We start from the raw sequence: 19,024 nt of genomic DNA, 5'->3' as shown, positions 1-19,024 counted from the left end.
ACATTCGACTCCCTCAAATAACTGTGAATAAAACTAAAGGGTGTTTACACTGAAAAACAAAGAAAAAGAATTTTCATACCAAGTCCTATGTTTCTATATTCATCCAATGTCCATGAGTTGATATGAACTGAAATTGCACATCCTACTAAGCTTTTTTGGTAACATTTTAACATTTAACATTATATCAAACCAAAATGTCAGCTCTATGTGTACACGCAACTATTTTGTTCTAAAAGCATAAATTATATGTGTACTTTGAAGTCTAAGTGGACTATCATTTGTTCTTATTGTGTCTTTTTCGGTCAGTGTGATGTGGCGGCTGACTGTGTGTCTGAATGCAGCCAGCTGTGACTAAAGCTTCTTTAAACCGGACTCGAGCCAGACACATTTTTAGTCATTCGTCCCTCAGATCAGAAACACCTTAATTTACAGGTTTATGCCCCATTGCTCTCACACACATATCATCGTTACCTAAAGCATCTGTTTACACTACAGAATTCATGTATAAATGTGTCATTTAAGACCCACTGACTGACCTTTCATTTCAATTTGTCTTCTTTTTTCCATGGCAGATACTGTGATATGTCATAACAGGAAAAGCAGAGGTGCTAACTAAAGACTAGTAAAATATTATGTTTAAAGTATAGCTGATAATGTCAGTAATTAGCCACGTAAAAGCATGACTCTACAGAACAGGTGTCATGTTGGCAGATCCAAAACCACAGAGGATCACCACTCAAGCACAGATCGATCCAAACACACATGCTATTACTGCTAACTTCTTTGTTAAACGGTACAAAAAAGTATACAAAACTCAAACACACATAACAAGTAAATGTTAGTAACATTTAGTATTTGAGAATGCTGCGGATCTGACACTTTCCATAGTAAGTTCTTATATGATATCCACAAATAACTCATCTTACATCTTGGAAGTTATTCAGCAATTCAAAACTTTTACAGGTGTGACGACTTATTCATCCTCGTAATGAATCACTCCATCATCATCCAGTCCCACCAGCACAGAGTAAGCAGTGTGTGTGTGTCTGTGTGTGAATACAAGCTGTGATGACGGTGCAATACATGCCCTTTGTGTTTCTTTGCATGTGCAAATCTGCTGGACGGTAAGTGACGCTTCTGTTACATAACCATAAGGTCCGGATCGTATGTTCCGTCACATGTTAACCACTGTGTGTGTGTGTGTGTGTGTGTGCGTGCAATGACAGCCTGCATCCGTGCATTTGTATTTATGACATGTAGAAAATGTGTCACTTTGTCTGGCTGAGCTGGCGACATATTGACGACTCAGTCGTTTCAACACATTAATCCAGTTTCAGTTCAAACTGTATTCAACCCACACACACGGGACAACGGCATTTGATTTTGAGAAACCCAGCCACCATGTGGTGAACGCGATGTTTAAACATCAAACCAAAGATGAGATCATAAGAACACCAGATCATAGCTGCTCATACTGCTGCCATCTCAAAGGCATGATTTATTTAGACTTAACAAGTGAAAAGATCCACCACCGTCATACAATATCAAGTCATTCACCGTTTGCTTTGCTGCTGAACACTACAGTCACTCTATAAGATTCATGGCTTCATCAACAGGATAGCCACAAGGTTTTTGTATTACATTTTGTTTTATTTCCTCACTCACAGCAGAATTTGAGTCTTCAAAAACAAGCAACAACAAAACAAGTTAACCAAGTGAGCTGGCCAAATCTGCCCTGTCAAATTAGATCAGATGGGCCACTTGATGTCCCTGAAACGTTGGTGGTCATTTGCACAACCAGTAGTAGTAGCCAGCAGGAGCCCAGTGGTAACAAATATAAATAGCCGAAACACTTATTTTCACTTCCTGTCTAACTGTGCAAACATATTACTCTGTTTGCATGAATAATAATAACCAAGCATCCCATGCATCTCATGTTTTTATTTAGCCAGAAGCACTGATAGCTAATGCAGCATCTACCAAACTGCTGAACCATGTAGCCTTAATGTGTAAGCTATTTGAAGCCAATTTAAATAATATCTAGAAATCAGAGTGACACTTCACAGCACTCTGGGAAACTTGTTTAAGGTGGTTGCTCAACACTTTGGCTGAGTGTCTCAATTAAAAGCCTTATAAGGTCACAGTGTGTACCCAGAGGAAAATACCTGCCAGCTTCTACCCATTCTTGACAAAAACAACACAAGGGCAACTAAATATTTATCAGTTACAGAGCAATACAGACTCCTGACATCTTGCATTCTTGACAACCGTGCACATCTCTGAGCACCCTCATTGGCCAGCTAAACTGAACTGACCCCTAATCCCACCTGTTGGACTGTAGCAGGTTCAGTGTGTACATGTGTCCCAGTGTATCACTGCTGATATTGTTTATAAGCTGCTGGCAGGTATAATTAAAAATAATGAATGTAGTGTAAATATAATGTTGTTGTATTTTTCTATATTCCTTTATTTAAATACACAAACAACAATTTAATGAGGTTACTTTTCTGAGATGGTGTATTTGTTTACTCCCCCTTTCCGATTGCTGTCTAACCTCACTGTGTATTTTCCCTTGTACGTATAGTACATTGCATAGTATGTGTTTTTCTAATTGGTGTGTTAGACTGCAACCCTTTTCTTAACCATGGCACACAGACCTAAAAATTCACCCATTCACTGCTCCGCTGGCAGATGACGCTGTGAGCCGTCTAGCCAGCTAATTTAAAAAACGTGCCACACTGCTTTCACATTTGCTATATGACTGGAAACATAATTATTGTACCCTGATGACTATTCACACTAAAGGCTTTGGCTGCTCAGTCAAACATGTGTGCATATCAGCAATTCTGAATGCATGAGAATAAAAACAGATCAGCTTCTTTTGTCTGATCAACAGAAAGCATTGACAAAAAACTGATGCAGATTATTAAAGTCTGTATATTTCAGAAAACTGGGACAGCGAGTGTGACTGTGGGTACTTTTTGTTTCAAAGAGAAGGAGGTCAAAGTGAAACTTAATACTTTACATTGTGGTGAGTGTACAGCTGTACTTAACTGACTTTTTGATCTGAAACATTTTTAGCCAAAACCAGAAAACAACCAGTGCTGTAAGAAGTACTCAGATCCTGTACTTAATTAAAAGTACCAAGGCTACAGTGTAAAAATAATCTAAAGGTCTTACATTTAAAATGCTACTTAAAAGTACACAAAAGCTATTACTACAGTGATACATGATGGCATTGTTAATACTGAACCTATTAAATAAATCTAAGGCAGTAAAAAGTTTAAAAATTTCCCCCTGGAATGTAGGGAAATAGAAGAATAAAGTGTCATAAAATATAAGTACTAGAGTAAAGTAGCTGAAAATATTTGACAAGTGTACCTAGAGGTTAAATGATATTTAGAACATTAACATATAGCAGCTTTGTACAGATGCAGTGGAGCCAAACCATCCTGCCTCTGAGTGTGTTGTAATCTCGACTTTTCTGTTCTTTGTTTTGTTAACCGGACTGGCCACACATTAGCATGTGAGTCCCTGTCCTCCGTGCGTCCCCATCAACATGGTAGCCTGGTAAGAATCTTTCTCATATTACAGCTAAATATTACATTATAATATGTCTCTGAAAACATTAAAAGCAAGAAATAGGCTGTGCAGCGACAGAATTTCGATTCATATTTGATCTGCACTACCTGATATTCAAGTTTGATCCAAATTTATTGAGTGAAGACAACATGCTTTGGTTTTTGTCTAGTGCTCTAAAACAATAGTGGCAGGGGATTTCACTTTACAGTACAATACTTACAAACATGTTTCTCACTGCTGTGAGATAAAAATATCAGAGTCAAATTCCTCAATAAGCCTGAACACTGTAACACCACCTGGATTGGATATTTTTTTTTGTATCAACAGTTCTCCACATTATACAAACCTTGCATTTCAAACTGGAGGTTTTAGCTCTGATATTGCATCTCTGCTTGTATATACAGCATCCAAGGTTAGCTTGAGGTCTTGTGACACTTCCAGAAAACAATTCAGCACATAATGCATCACTTCAATAGAATTTTCTTTTATGTAACGGCTGGGTCAGCCAGAGAACAAGGAGAGCAGACACAAAGGGAGAAATCACATGAGGAACAGACTGACATCGATGAGGAAGAAGTCAAGGCGACACAGGGGAGACAGAGCGAGAGAACGGCAGGAGAGAGAAATCTAACGCATAATACATTCCCACAGTGGGTAGGAATTCAGGTGAGGAGCTCTCTCAGGACTTGGCAAATCACCCACTTTCCCTGTGTTACAACCAACTCTAATTTGGAGGAGATCCAGCCTCGCTTTAATTAATAATTATCAACTCCTTCCCTCACCCCAAGTGCTATTTTCAATGCTTAATAGGAAGAGTACAGGGAGACCTGTGAGATTTTACAGGAGAGGTACAGAAATCTTATTATCATAATTGTATGCAGCACGTGTGAGTGCATCTGTTGTCTTGCCATCCTCCTCAGATGTACTACACATAACCGGTAAGTATGATGGTAGAACTGATGCCAAAAGGCATACAATGAGTACTGCCTGATTATTCAGTGATTATATATAAGACTGGGCTGCTCCTTAGTCTTAGTTTTTCATCATTAAAGCCATTTTCTAAAGAGAAGGGTTTGTTAGTTGCAGCTTCTTGATATTCAGTCTCAACACCCAAAAATAGAATATTTAAACTGTTGGTAAACTCAAAGAGATTGTGATGTCATTTTTCACATTTTCTGATATTTATTTTATGAACTGTTTCACTGAATAATCTGCAAAATACACAATTAGGAAAAAAAAACATCAGTTGCAGTCCTAAATGGATCACGTAAAAAATGCCAACAGCAGAAATGACAAAATGTTAAATGTAATTGGGCCTATAATCAGAGCAGTCACATCTAATTGTTTCTATTTTTTGTCTTTCCAACTCCAGCTCCAACAAATGCTGATTTCCCTTTGATTAACTGATTACATTTCTGTTTAAATGTATTAAATTAAGACTTTGAGACAAGTAGTGCTTAACACTCATTAGCAGAGCACATCTACATGATATAGATGTAACAAACAGCAACAACAGCAACACTAATTCAACACGAAATAATAAACTGTGGTAAAACGTAATTAAATATGACAAGATTATGATTAACTTTATTAGAGTCATCATTGTGGGTTTAGGCTGCCATTATCAGCTTGCAAACTGGTGAGGTGGCGCTTGAGGAAATACATATTTGCTCACGCTGCCAAATTCCTGCGACTACAATCTCACCACACTGACAACAGGTAAATTACCATCAAGTGGAATTTAGAAAATCTGCTATTAAATGATTGGAGACATAGTTTGGATGGGTTGTGGGAGCAATGAAATAAGCTTTCTTCGCCCCTGTTGATGCAGACAAAACTCGATTGAAATGTACGGTCTATCTTTCTCTATTACACGTGTTTGTGCAGGCTGAGTAATCGTCTCTCCCCAACGGTGGAAAGAACATCTGTCAAATATCTGCTGCAGTGCCTGAAAGGCCTTTCCACATCAGGTGAGCTTTAATAGGTAACTGAAGACTGAAATTCTCTTCTCTTCTTCAACCTCTCCAACCAATATTCCTGGGATTTTACCTCCTGACTGTTGTTCTGCTAAACCAAACGTGATATTAATCCCCCTCCTGTTTCCTCCTCTCCCTGCCTTCCCGAGGCTTAGTCAATATGTTGGACTTCTCCACACGTGCGTGGTGAGATAATGAAAATGTTTCTATAAATAGGGACAATAGTGCTGACAGTAGCAATCTCCCAAGTGAGATATCTGAGTGTAATTTTCACTACCACTCACATACACACGCACATATTGACACACACACACACACTCGGTAAATACTGGCAAGAAAAATCTCTTCTCACTGATGTGTACTTCATCATAGTGATAGTTCTGAAGCGGCATATACACACTTGAGTTGCAAAGCAAACACAACACAGTTCACATATATGCTATATGATGCTCAAATACAGGACGACTACATATGAAACGGATCAATGTGCCCCACGCGTCTTCAACAGACAGCACACAGCTTGACTCTGCAGCAGACTAAACAGCTTGAATCTACATAATACTGCACCTTGTTATATGCTAAGCCCATACAGCTCATGTATAACATACAGGCATTGTGCTACACTATAAAACTCAAGTTTATTTGCCCCTCAGACAACTCAGACTGATGCAACATGATAAAAAGCAACCATAAAATGATCCAGTCTGTGCAAGCCTCCAACCTAAACTTTCAGAATGTGAAGTGAAGAAGATGCTGAAGCGAAGACCGATGGGGTGGAAAAAATAACTGAGCTGAATCGAACAGTGAAGCCTCATCCTTCATCTCTTTCTTTTTCTTTCTCACCTTCCAGCTCATGATGAATGACTTCGGAGAGGTTGGGCTCTTCACCCCACCAGAAGATCCACAGCTCCTTGGCGTCTGGTTTGATCTTGCGTCGCCATACACACAGCAGGTTGGCTTGCACACAGCGCATGAAGCTGCGCAGAACCGGGTCGTCCTGGGCCGGGGCCGAGATCACCGGCCCGTACTCCCCGCCGCTGCGGAAGCAGTAGCAGCGCCATTTAATGCCCGTAAGCTCAGCCTGGGGGAGGAAGAGGGAGAATAATGATTAAAGCAACAGTCCATTAAGCAAATTTTAAATTACTAATACAACATTGTTCTTATATGCAGTAACTAATGAGATAATTTCATTCTTTAGTCTTTTCTCCAAATAGGATTAAATGTGTATGTTTGAACAATTAGTCGATTCATTGACACATCAAGCATCAGAAAATCAACTCACAATCAAATCTGATCAGTTATCATTCGTTCTCCAAGCAAAAAACACCAAATATTCTCCTTCTCTCTCTCAGCTACTCAAATGTGAGCATTTACTGCTTTTTTTTTGTTTTATGTAAATGTAAATTTAACTTTTTGAGGTTTTGGACTGTTGGTCTGACATCTTAAGTTGTAATCTTAAGGCTATGAGAAACAGTGATGTGAATTTTTGTCTTTTTTGTGACATTTTGTAGACCAATCAATTAACTGATTAATTCTGAAAATAACAAAGACATCATCTATTACTGAAAACAGTCATTAGTTGTATATCGTATATTAATTAATTATTGTTATTTAAGAAACGCTCTGCATGGTCTTGGATATTAACATTCATCTCATATGCAGTAGATGAAAAAAAAAACAACCATTATGCATAAAACCACAATGTGACAGCAGTCTTCTCAGTGTCGTGTTAACCCTGAAGGAATGCACTTCAGCGTTCACGGATTTCTTTCACATGACAGAGTGCATCAGACAGATTCAATCAGTAACTGCTCAGATCCTGTCCAGTTACGTTATATATTCACTAACTTTCTGTTTACACAGCCATGATGCCTGTGTAAATATTTAAGCACATTTAATGTCTCCCTGTGATCTTATTATAATCTTATTTAACCGATACCCTCACTTGACGGTGGTGATGCTGTAAAGATACAATAAAAGTGTAAAGCGAGAGGAAGTGGAGTGTGAGAGAGATTCATAAAGAATGGCCTTGAGGGGAGTACAGAGAATGAACTACTACAGGAGAGACAGCACTAAAATATGCAGCAAGCTACAAAGAGTGAGAGAGAGACATGAGAAGAGGAAATGGTGTTGAGGTCAATGGCTGGAGCCTGGCCCAGCAACTGACATCTTCTCCATTTAATCTAATGGGTTGATAGGTGTTTATGTTGCCTATTGCAGACTTGGAGGCTCTCGGACCTGATAGGTTTACTGATGAGCCGGGGGGAAGCCAAGCTTCTACTTCCACAAGAGCCAGAGAGACATGTAAGTTATATTAAATGTTGTGAGTTATCATACATAAGCAAATAAGCCAAACCTTCCATGACCCTGTGGTGCTAATGTGTGCTTTGGAAACTTGTTTTATGTTTGTGTTTTTGCATGAATGAGTAGAGTGCACAAAAGGCATTGTTGAACAGGACAGAGACTTGGCAGCATGGGTGGGTGGGTGGGTGGGTAGCAGTGTATCTCCTGTGTTCACCCAGCTGTGAGGGTTTGGCACACTAGCTCCAGCACCAAGACAGCCAAGGCCAGCTGAGAGAGGGGAAAAAAATATATAATACTGACCCATTTTAACATGGAGACAGGTAGAAAGGAGCAGCTCAAAGAAAATTAAAGCCTACGGTGTGTTTGAGCGGATGAAGAAAAGGAGGCGCCACAGCTTTGATGACTGTAGAGAGAGGGACCAAGGAAGCTCGTGTGCGTTTTCAGTGCGTGTTTGTGAGGAGGGGAGCAGGGACAAATCCAAATCAAAGCTAAAATCTAGCCGTGCTTTTAAGGAAGTCTGTGCATCTACTAAAAGTATGGGTTATGACAAACGACTTGTGTTCATTACACACACTGCAGCATCTTATGAGTGAGTGCACATTGAGGTATGCACATGACCCCCAGGAACATCCTGACTGCAGAATGCACCAGTAATTACAAGCATGTCCCTCCTGTAATGACAGTGTGTGTAATGGGAGATATAAACATTGGTGCTGTGATAAGCCTAGCCCTAAAATTAGCCATGACAAGGTCAAGGATGCTGTTTCTCCCAAAGCAAAGAAGAAGACATCTGCTTGTACTGCCTCGTCACTCCCAGTCAATGTCAAAAGTTCCTTCTCTGTTTGACACAGCTGTCTGCTGCTACTGAATAAGGAGTGGAGAGGAGGAGAAGTAAAATGTCAGAAAATGTATTCACAATAAAGATGGACCAGTTGTTTGTTTTTACAAGGCAACACATGCTCTCTGGGTGAATAGACTGTCAAAGGTTCCCTCAAGACATGTTTTAAGACATAAAAATATTCTGCTTAGAATAAAAATTTGAGACTGAGGTGACTTTTCCCCAAAGGCCCTGATAACAGCTCTGTGAGGTTGCACTCAGTGATAATTTGAGCTAAATGCTAACATGAGTATGCCAACAATAACAATACCAGCATAGTATAGCGTGGCTGTATAGGAGGTTTAGTGTTTCCCATCATCACCACCTTAGTGTTAGCATCTACACATGAGGCTGGGAAGAGCATTTATTTTGCACTTATTTGATCATAAACCACAGTTTTGGACAAACTCAAAATTTGAACTGATAAAGGTGCTAGTTTAAAAGTTAAAGGATCACAGGAGTTATTAAATATCATTCTGCAGGTGACATGACAGTCTGTAATAAACTGCGTGGTGATACATCTCATCACTGTCGAGTCATTTTAGTCAAAGCCATACATGTAAAAAGTCAGGGAATCAACAGTCAGTAGGACTCATCCTCTGGGGACCATGAAATTCTGTAAAAAAATGCCACATCAAGGTGAGCACAGACAAACTTCTCCCCACCAGCGAGTGTCTTCTAGTGTCAGACTCTATAGAAACATCATTCTGCACAGCAAAGGTCAGACATCCAAGTGCAGTAACGATAAACAAAACGCTAGCTTTTAGTGCAGAAATATGGCTCTAAAATTTGTCTAAAATTTTGTATTTTCAGGTGAAATATTGTGCTAAATGGCTAGAAAGTGCACTGTGTCTTCCCTGAGCTCAAAACACTGGTGCTGTGTATTTGTTGGCCATGTGCATAGCAATAACCCAACGGCCTGCTGAACTCCTGTTGAGGATTAGCTGTGGCACAGTAGCAGGAAGAGGAACAGAGCTGCAGTCACATGCTCCCAGGCAGATCCCAACACATGCCTGCACACACACACACACACACATCACACACAGCAGCTGTGATGATTTGTAGACCAGAAGTGCTCAAAAACACTGACATGCATCTGGAGGCATATTTTCCCAGCTGATGTCCAGTTATTTTTCAGGGATGACAGCTAAGATCTGCCTATCAGTGGTTTTGTTTTCTGTCCTGTATGTGCACATGCATCTACATGCATGTCAGTGTGGGAGTGAGGCTTCAGTTTCTCGGCGTTTCTCTTCACTAAATCAGCCCTCTGCAGTCACAGTAATACCAGTGCGAACAAAAGGCAAATTCTAATATTCGTATGAATAAATTATCATGTGTAACACATCGAAGAAAGCAGAGAAAACCTGTCAAGAATGTCGAGTTACTATATCTGCAACTTTGGTGACAAATCAGTGTTGTGAGTCAAATCTTGTCACGCAAATAAAAACAACCTTTAATCATTTTATCTGTGGTTGTATCATAAGAGAATCAGGGTAAAAGTTGCTTAAGCGCAGGCTTTAAACTCAGATTAGACAGACAGAAAAGCTTTTGTGTGTAAATGTGAAGCCAATCAGAAGAAAGATTATACCATTCTTTATTATTTTAGGTGATAAATTTAGCAAAACTGCACAAACAAAGGTTAGCCAGATGGGATTTTATTCTCATTAATCTGGTGATGATGATGATGTCTGGCGGGTCACTATGTTCACCAAGATAGCAGGCAAAGAGCAGAACAAATATGTGTCAAAAGCAGCGAATGCTTCGCCATCTTACAGAGTATGAAAGAGTGAATGGACGATTATTCTGGGCAGCCGTCTCCATCTCTTTTAAAAACTACCACAGGGGGTAAAAAAGCAAAGAGGTCAGGGAAAAAGTCAGTGGATTTAGTTTCACTGTCAATAGAGCCGGCACTCCTCCAAGGCCCTTGTTCTGTAGGTTAGCTGGTTCAATTTCTGATTGAGTGCAGGACCAAAAACAAGAGTTTTTTTCCTTCCATTGCTCAGACAGACCAAAGCTTCGACCTTACTTTCACCTCTATTATCTTTCTTGTCGCCGCTCTCCCTCTCATCTCTCAACACTCTCTCACTGTCACGGATGCCTATTGAATATACCCAGGAGTGTCTCTCACTCCCCCTCTCATCTTTTTCATTATTCCTCTCTTTACGTCTTTTTGTCTGGTAAACAAGAGAAAAGATAACAGTGGACTTAATGTTTCCACAATATTTTTTGTTGTAAGCACAGAAGAGGTGGAAGATTGTGCCCTGTTTATTATTCTATTAAAATCCCCCTTATCAGTTTCGCGCAGTGAGATGGATTCTTTATTATTTTACATGCTTTTGTATTTTTTGAAAACTGATTTCAAAATGGAGACCTAAACATAAAACCAGAGAGTTCAAATGATTTCCTGAATACAAGGTGAACTGAGCACAGGCTTGGAAAACATAATCTCTATCACAAGCAGAGGTCAAACTCAGTGCACCACACATGTGCTTGTAGGCAAAGGAAAATATGGAAATCAGAAATGCAATCTTTAGCATACATTGCTCAAACAGAAAGTTCTGGATAGAAAACGTGACTTAAACAGAAAAGAGGATCCCAATTCAATCTAGTCTAGTCTAGTCCATATCTATACATACTGCATATTGTTTAAAGCTCTGGAGCTTCACAATACAGAGGAAACCTGTTACTTAGATAGCAGAGCTGAGACGTAAACACACTTGACATGCACTTTGCAAAGAGGCTTCTGCAGACTGAAAATATTTTTGCTCCCCCTGTTCTTTCTCAAAAACTTGAGGAACACACAGACATGCACACACTTTAATGTACTTTTTTTCCACACACTCAAGGCTTTACAGATGCCAGGGACCGAGATGGGATTGCAATCCAGAGTTCACTTTCATTAAAAATGCTGTTTAATAATAATTCAGCGTATCCGTGAAGCTAACTAAAAGAGCAATCCTAAAGAAAGACGCGTTTAGAAGAGCGATTAAGAAAAAAATTTATGTTCAGTCTGGTTATATGCAGATGCTTGAACTTTATTAAGGACACTTCTCTATGAAAAGTGCAGCTGATGTGAACATTTGCATCCAAGTGGAGAAGCGTTTAGTTCTCCATCAAAGCTGACATAAAGCGTATGAGAATGTCGTCTAAGGGAGATGCAACATCTTTAGGAAATCTCACAACAGAGTAAGAGCCTCAGTCTGATAGTCTGACAAAGGAGGCACTTTAGGCAATTGAGAGTCAGCTTGTATCAGCAGTTTTTTTTCTACTCTGGCACAAGTGAAACACTTATTCTGTCAGAGTGGCATGGCTTTCTCATCAATGTCAAATCTGTTTAGACACTTGACAAGCTGCCAATATTTGGGGTGTGTTCAGATCGCTTATGATGCCTGTGAGTCTTCAGATAAGACTCCATGTCTCTATCAGACACATGCAACACTATCTCTCTTTCATTCAATGTCAAAGAACAGAGCAAATTTAATTATTTCTAACAGACGCGGTGAGGGAATTGATCCACTACAGCTTATTTGAAGTTTTAGCAGAAACGCTCTTAATCCTTAAGATTTAAATGAACTCAAACCCCATTTCTGATACTATTTATGGTATGCATTTTTTACCAGTAGCAATCCATTGTATTTACAATCTGTATTTACATAGCTATATTATGCATCCATGATATCACATTTCCAATATGCCAATATTCTTTTTGGCTGATTGCCAGGGCAGATACATGCACATATTTTTCCATCTAATTGCTGATAACATCAAGTCCCTCCTGTCGGAATTTCATGACTGTATATTTTGTGGTGGAGTCCATCATTTCCACGCTGGTTCCAAACTGCCTACATATGCACAGAAAACAATACATGTATGTAATTCAATGTATGCAATTTTAGCTCACTGATGTGAACCTCAGTGTTCACTGTTCACTTTCCCTCAGCTATCATTAAGTTACTGCTAATGCTAACCAAACATTTACCACTGCTGCTAGCTCACATTAAATGCATTCAGCTGGCAAGACAGACGGCAGCTTTTCGCTGTGAAGCACACACACAGAAAATGAAATGCATTTGTCACAGAGGTTTAGTGCTGAAAAAGTGCATCAACAAAACAAAAGTAATATGGGTGATTTTTAAAAACAAAACAAAAAAAAACAGCTCAGTCGTAAATAACCAACCAGCCTCTCGTTGTGTGGAAAACTACCAGTATCATTTGCAGCATGAAATCAGGTGGTTGTTGCTAATGGCATAATGAGAAAGGCAAAATATTGCCTGACAACATTGCCTGGCTGCTTTATTAGAACAAGGTGACTTTGTTTGGCACTGTAAACAGATACATCTATTGCCCTTCAGATGTAGTCCTGGCTGCTGTTCAGTGTTTGCTGTAGCATTAAACCACACTGGCTGTCACCAGTAGTAACCAGTGTCACCATATCAGCCAGGACCGAACTCTTCAACATTACAACTTTAATGACCCATTTTTTTCTTGAAGACATCAGAGCTAGCAGGCTGAAGCAGTTTAAGGTGCAAAAAAAAAAAAAAAAAAAAAACTGAAACAGACAAAGGCAATGAAGGTTGGCTGCCTGTGCTGCTAAGTCAGTGGCGAGAAGCCACCAGTTAGAAGAGCGAGTGGCAGAAATCAGAACAGGCAATGACTCCCCCTTCATCAATTAACCCACTGAAATCAAATTAACCCACAAGGAGTCGCGCTCCCCTCTGGCATTTTACACCACAAATGAAGAGCGACGCACATTACTGCACTTGTGAGCGAGTGAGAGCAACACAAAAGCACCAAACAGGTGTAGGAAAAAGGCCTCTGGGGCTGCAGACACTAAACAGATGCTTTTCCTCTGCCTTCTGCCGCCACCTTTACAAGTCCCTACAAAACAAGGGACCGTCATTTGATCTGTGTTGTGCTGTAGCATCCAGCCCTGGGAGGTGAGCAAGCCAAGCGACCTAATTAGAGCAGCGAGAGTCCCCAGGGCTGAGTGACGGATAGACCTGCCAATCACGCGGCAGAAAGCTTCCATCAAGCCGTGACTTCTCACCTGACACAAAGAGAGGCGGGAGGCGACAGCAGCACAAGACCAATGAGGATGGCGAGACATTGTGTACAGAGGCACCGCCGCATCTGAAAGGGCTGACAAGATCCCCAGCCATTTGGCAAATAAAACAACACAAAGCTGCAGCGTCAGGCTGCTTTTACAGCGTTATGGGACAGGTTAAAGCAGGGGCCCTGCTTAGCCCTAAATTATTAACGTGCAAATAAATAAACCAGTCTCTGCTTTACTAGTGTCTCTGGTGTAACTTAATTAACCGTGACAAGCCTCGGGGAGGGAGAAATGAGCAAGAGGCACAGACAAAGACAGAAAAAAAATGGAGAATCACAAAGAAGGAAAAACAGAAGACAGAGAGAAAAGTAAAAACAGTTGCTAGGAAACATACAAGATATATAGGAATTCAGTAAGGTGTTCAATTTTTGAGATTTCTGTCTCCAGGGCTACAGTGGAAACACAACAAGCACTTCTGTGGTCCCTTACTTTACTCTAAAATCCACTAGGACTGTACAGTATGTCTCTGTGTCTCCTTCCTCCTGAGCCAAACTACACGTTCCCTTACAGCTGGAATTCATACACTCAAATTTGGCTGGAGATATTATCAAGCATGTCATACATGCATCAGGAAAGTCCTGGGATTACCAGAAGCAACACATTAACGTTGCAGTATAGGATTACTCACGGAGTTTCTTTAGTGAGAGGATTCAGCGCAGTAATTGTACAATTAACACTGCATGGAGGCTTCTGAAACGCCTACAAGTAGTTAATAGTCTGATTGTTCCTGAAATTGGGCAAATGGAGCATAAGCGGTATGAAAAATATCTCAATTTGCTTGTAATTTCCTGCATTGATTCTTTCCACAGGGATGTTATTTCAGATAGGATGAAAGCCCTGCATAAGTCGGCATGACTTTTCTTTGTTTCATTACACACCAGATAAACAAAATATAATTTAGAAAAGGCAGCAATGCCTCTGTGCGTGTATATGTGTGTGTATGTGTGTGTGCAGGCAGTCAGGCAGGGAAGGGCCATTAACTTCACAAACCTGAACAGGTTTCAACCCGCAACTCACCTGGCTGCTCACTGTAATCTGCAGTTTGCTTATAAAGTGGGAGTGGCAGCCAATCAGAGCTTTAACACTAGAAGTCCTCTGCAATTCTGCTAACACATTCAACACACAGACAGAGAGACGCACACAGCCTTATGTAATCCCACTAAAGGCCTCCTCTCCTGTCCATTCACTCTTTACAACAGGCACAATGGTACCATGGCATGTTCATATCTTTGCTAACACCACCCTGCCTAAACACTTAGTCCTGTGGCTCCATGCTCACTCAGTCATGCCTTGTAAATACTCTATCAAACCTTTTCGTGTCTCACTTTTATACTGCAAAGTCCATTTATTCTATGAGGCAAGCCAGGACTGAAATTGAGCTGTACAAATTTTCATTAGCATCTGAAAAATCATGGGTGTCTGCCTAATTCAAGATGAGAGAGAGCGCCGGTTGGCAGCGTGGGGAGAATCAATGCGCCACAAATGGCTGTGAATCAACAGTCTGCACATAATGTGTTTGTTCTCATCAAGTGCCCGTCTGATTGGTTGCAGATAATCTCTCAATGGAACATGAACACACGATAATTAGAATTTGCAACAGCACAGCAGACATTAATGTTTTCTCTCTCCTCTTGTTTTGCACAGCCTTTAACCTAAGTGTGCTCTAACTGCACCTGAATCCCAGCCAACCATGATATTGGCAAAGCTGTCTGGCTTGCAGAAAATATTCGCCCAGTTACAAGGAGGGCAGTATCTCCCTTTAAAGAAATTCTCTTTGTCGAGGTATCTGCAGTCAGGTGAAGAGACTGCAAACAGATTTCCCAAAGACTCACTTCTCTTGTGATGGCACACAAAGACCAGCGGTGACATGGAAGACAAGTCGCATCCACCCATCAGGCAACAAGCCTCAGAATTTGGGTTTAGATCAGAGGCAAAATACATCCAAAATTTAATAGACTGGACTAAAGTGGTGTTCTGCTGTAAGGGAAAACAGCAGCGTTTGGGGGAGATGGGTCTGGGCCAGATGCAGTGGATAAAAATGTCGCTACATGTGTCATTCTACATCTACATCTGTCTGTCTATTTTCATGCATTTTCTGTGCATTAGTGTTGCCTTGTTATGCTGATGAATACTTTTACTCCACTACATTTCTAAGGAAAACATTGCATTACATTTATTTAACAGCTACAGTTACTTCCGTGCTGCACGTCACTTTGCTTGAGACAGCACTTCACTAGCAGTTTTGCTGTGAACTGTGGCTGTGTGGACGATACGTACACCGACTGCACTGTAACTGGTCCTAGATGATGAAATAATAACGATATGTACAAAGGAGACACTTCATCAATAGCAGTAAGAAAATTGTTAAATAAAAATTTGATAGTTTAACTTAACAGGTCCAACTATGCAAACATATGGATAATTAGTGATACATTTTTCTGCTATACAGGTCAGCCCTAAATGTAATTTAGAATATGCTAATTTAGAATTATTCTGTTCTTATTTTTATTTTACATACTTCTTTTCTTTTCAGTACTTGTGCTGCTGCAACACCTGAACTTCCCTTCTGGGCATCAATAAGGGCTTATCTTATCTTACCTTTACCAAGTCTTTACATATTGCAACAGTGTAAAAGTCTCAAACCTTACCAGGTGATTATCTTCTGTATAGTCTAATTAAATTTTTATGAATTCCAGAGCAGTGATCTCTCTCTGATTTCTGCAGTTTTTTTTGACTGATTCATAGTTGACTTCTGAACATTTTGAAATGACTGAAGACTCAATAACTGATAAATATATTGCTATATTTTTAATGACTATCACTGCACAGCATATGTAAAGTATACAGTTAGCTCCACCACAACCAGTTACTTCATTAAAATGCTGCTTAGCGCACAGGTAATATTCAATACACTGAAATGAGTAACAAAGACAAGCAAAATTTTGTTGACAGGATACTCAGTAACTTTTCCTTGAGTAGCATTTTAAATAAAATACTTCTATTTATAATGCAGTATTCGTTCAGTGTCGGATTGTTATTTTACTTGGCTTAAGGATCTGAATATTTCTTCTAAGACAGCAGCAACACTGTGGCAATCATGTGGTTAATATCATCTGGCAGTCGATTGGGACACATGCCAGCTAACTTTGCAGCTATCACGAGCACTTTATGGAACCAACAACGGCCCATTCCTACCAATCCTCTGTTCCCACTAAGTCTTCTGTCACCCTGGACACATGCGGGAACAACCAGTGGGCGCCGAGAATAGAACACAGCTGGCGCTGCAGGGCTTACATATTTCACACTCAAGCCACCGTGCTCCAAAATACCCCTGCCCATCCTGTCCCATTTCCAGCTCCGGGACCAGCGGTGGTTCCCTCCCTCCCACCTCCCTTCCCTGTCTTTGAACTGTTCTTCACCTCTGAGTCAAGGCCCTGACAAGCCTACTGCTCAGATAAGATCCATGACTACACTCCGAGAATTTAATAGAAAGGGGATGTGTAGTAAAAACAGAAGCACACGTGAGGAGAAACCCTCTTCCTTATTCCCAACTCACACCCTGCCCTCAGTGGCTTACTCATAACCAGGCTTGTTCACAAACCGTTTTGTTGTGGCAGCCAACTATTTGAGGACGCTGTGTATGTCCAAGTCTGACATACAGAATTCCATGTTCACACAGGTGGGCCACCACTGTGCTGAGTCCTATCGCGGTGACAAGGGATTCCCACAGCAGCGACAGGGGCAGATTAGTGGGAGGCGCCACATACAGACCCGAGGTGAAGCCGGTGCGAGCTGTCAAAATTGCAAGCGAAGCACAGCCAAAAGCACAGGTTGGGCATGGGGGGGGTGGAGCGTTTAGTGAGAAGCAACCAGATGGAGCTGCTCCATAGGGCATGCAGACTGGGGGTGCTGCCTTGGAAACCTGGACTGAGCCTCTCCTTGTGTAAGAGGACGCTTCCATGGCTTCAATGTCATCCTGAGACATTTCAAGATGATTCTTTTATACTGTTAATATTAATTAGCTGCAGCTGGCAGTGAATAGGTGAACAAGTTCATGAAGTTTATTTATCAGACTATTTCATCTGGTGATAATATATATTCGCGGTCAACAAATACCAGAATAGAAAATAAGCTGATACTTCTAAATTACTGGCATCTCTATACAGCAGTATCTTACTGTTTTGCAACATATGGACTAAATATTACCAATATATCAGCCAAAATTAGCCTAACATTCATTTATTGGTCAGGCTCTTGTTTAGACAATGCGTAAGTGTTCTAATTTTCATTTTGGTTTGGCTTTGGTTTCTTTGTTAAATGAAAACAGGGTTTGTAAATGAAAGATGTTTTTATTTCTCAAAGTAAGATATCAAAAAATAATTATCGCTTCGGTACCTGCACTCAGGCGTCATCCTGCAGCCTTTGCATACAACCCTACATAATCTCCAACTTGACCGATTCTTTGGCTCAGCAGATCACGACAAGCACTTCATCCCAACCACTGCCTCTTTTCCGTCCCTAAGCATCCTTGCCATATCGGCGGCCATTAATAACGAGGAAATGCAAACAGTCTGTATTAAAAAGGCACCATCCCTGATTACCTGCTTCTTCCTACAAGGCACGGCCACTCACCTGCCATAAATCAAGACACTGCTGTTAATGGTATTCCCTCAGCCTCATCTCTTAGCACTTTATTTCCATGCCAGACAACAGCATCATTATTATACATGCAAGATCTCTATTGGAATACAGTTTGGCTAATGAGCACCTCTTGGTTGATCACATTAGACCTGCACTCGAGGACACTTAATTACCAGTGTTGCACTCTCTGTCGAGGGGACAGAGGAAGTGCTTTAATTAAGGTTTCTGCATTCTATGTTTGTACAAGTGAGCGTCCTTGGGATATAGGATGCATTCGCAGCCCAAATAAAGACGATAAAACAAGTGGTGTGTGTGTGTGCACATGTGAACGTGGGTGAAGGATTTAGTGTGCGCATGTGTGTTGCATTTGTGATACATATGTTTGTGTGTGAGCATGTGGGTGTTTATTTTTTTCCCCTCCCTCCATGTTGGTGCTTGTGTTTGTGAAGGCATCTGTGTGTGCGTGTGTGTGTGCGTGCGTGCGTGCGTGTGTGTGTGTGAGTGAGTATAATATGATGGGTGTTTGAAGTTTGT

The 19,024-nt window shown here is 40.6% G+C and overlaps 1 protein-coding gene across 5 annotated transcripts in view; it reads right to left on the bottom strand.

Moving 5' to 3' along the window:
• LOC124051240 (mediator of RNA polymerase II transcription subunit 13-like) overlaps positions 1-19,024 on the bottom strand; it is a 72,363-nt gene that overhangs the window by 48,722 nt on the left and 4,617 nt on the right. For all 5 annotated transcript variants that reach the window (XM_046374384.1, XM_046374380.1, XM_046374379.1 and 2 more), the window contains exon 2: positions 6,402-6,639. In XM_046374384.1, the coding sequence (XP_046230340.1) occupies positions 6,402-6,639 (238 nt within the window). The remainder of the gene's footprint in view (positions 1-6,401; positions 6,640-19,024) is intronic.

This window comes from Scatophagus argus, chromosome 20 (genome assembly GCF_020382885.2).
Source record: "Scatophagus argus isolate fScaArg1 chromosome 20, fScaArg1.pri, whole genome shotgun sequence".
NCBI classification, from domain to species: Eukaryota; Metazoa; Chordata; class Actinopteri; family Scatophagidae; genus Scatophagus; species Scatophagus argus.
This window is presented reverse-complemented; position numbering and strand designations above follow the sequence as displayed.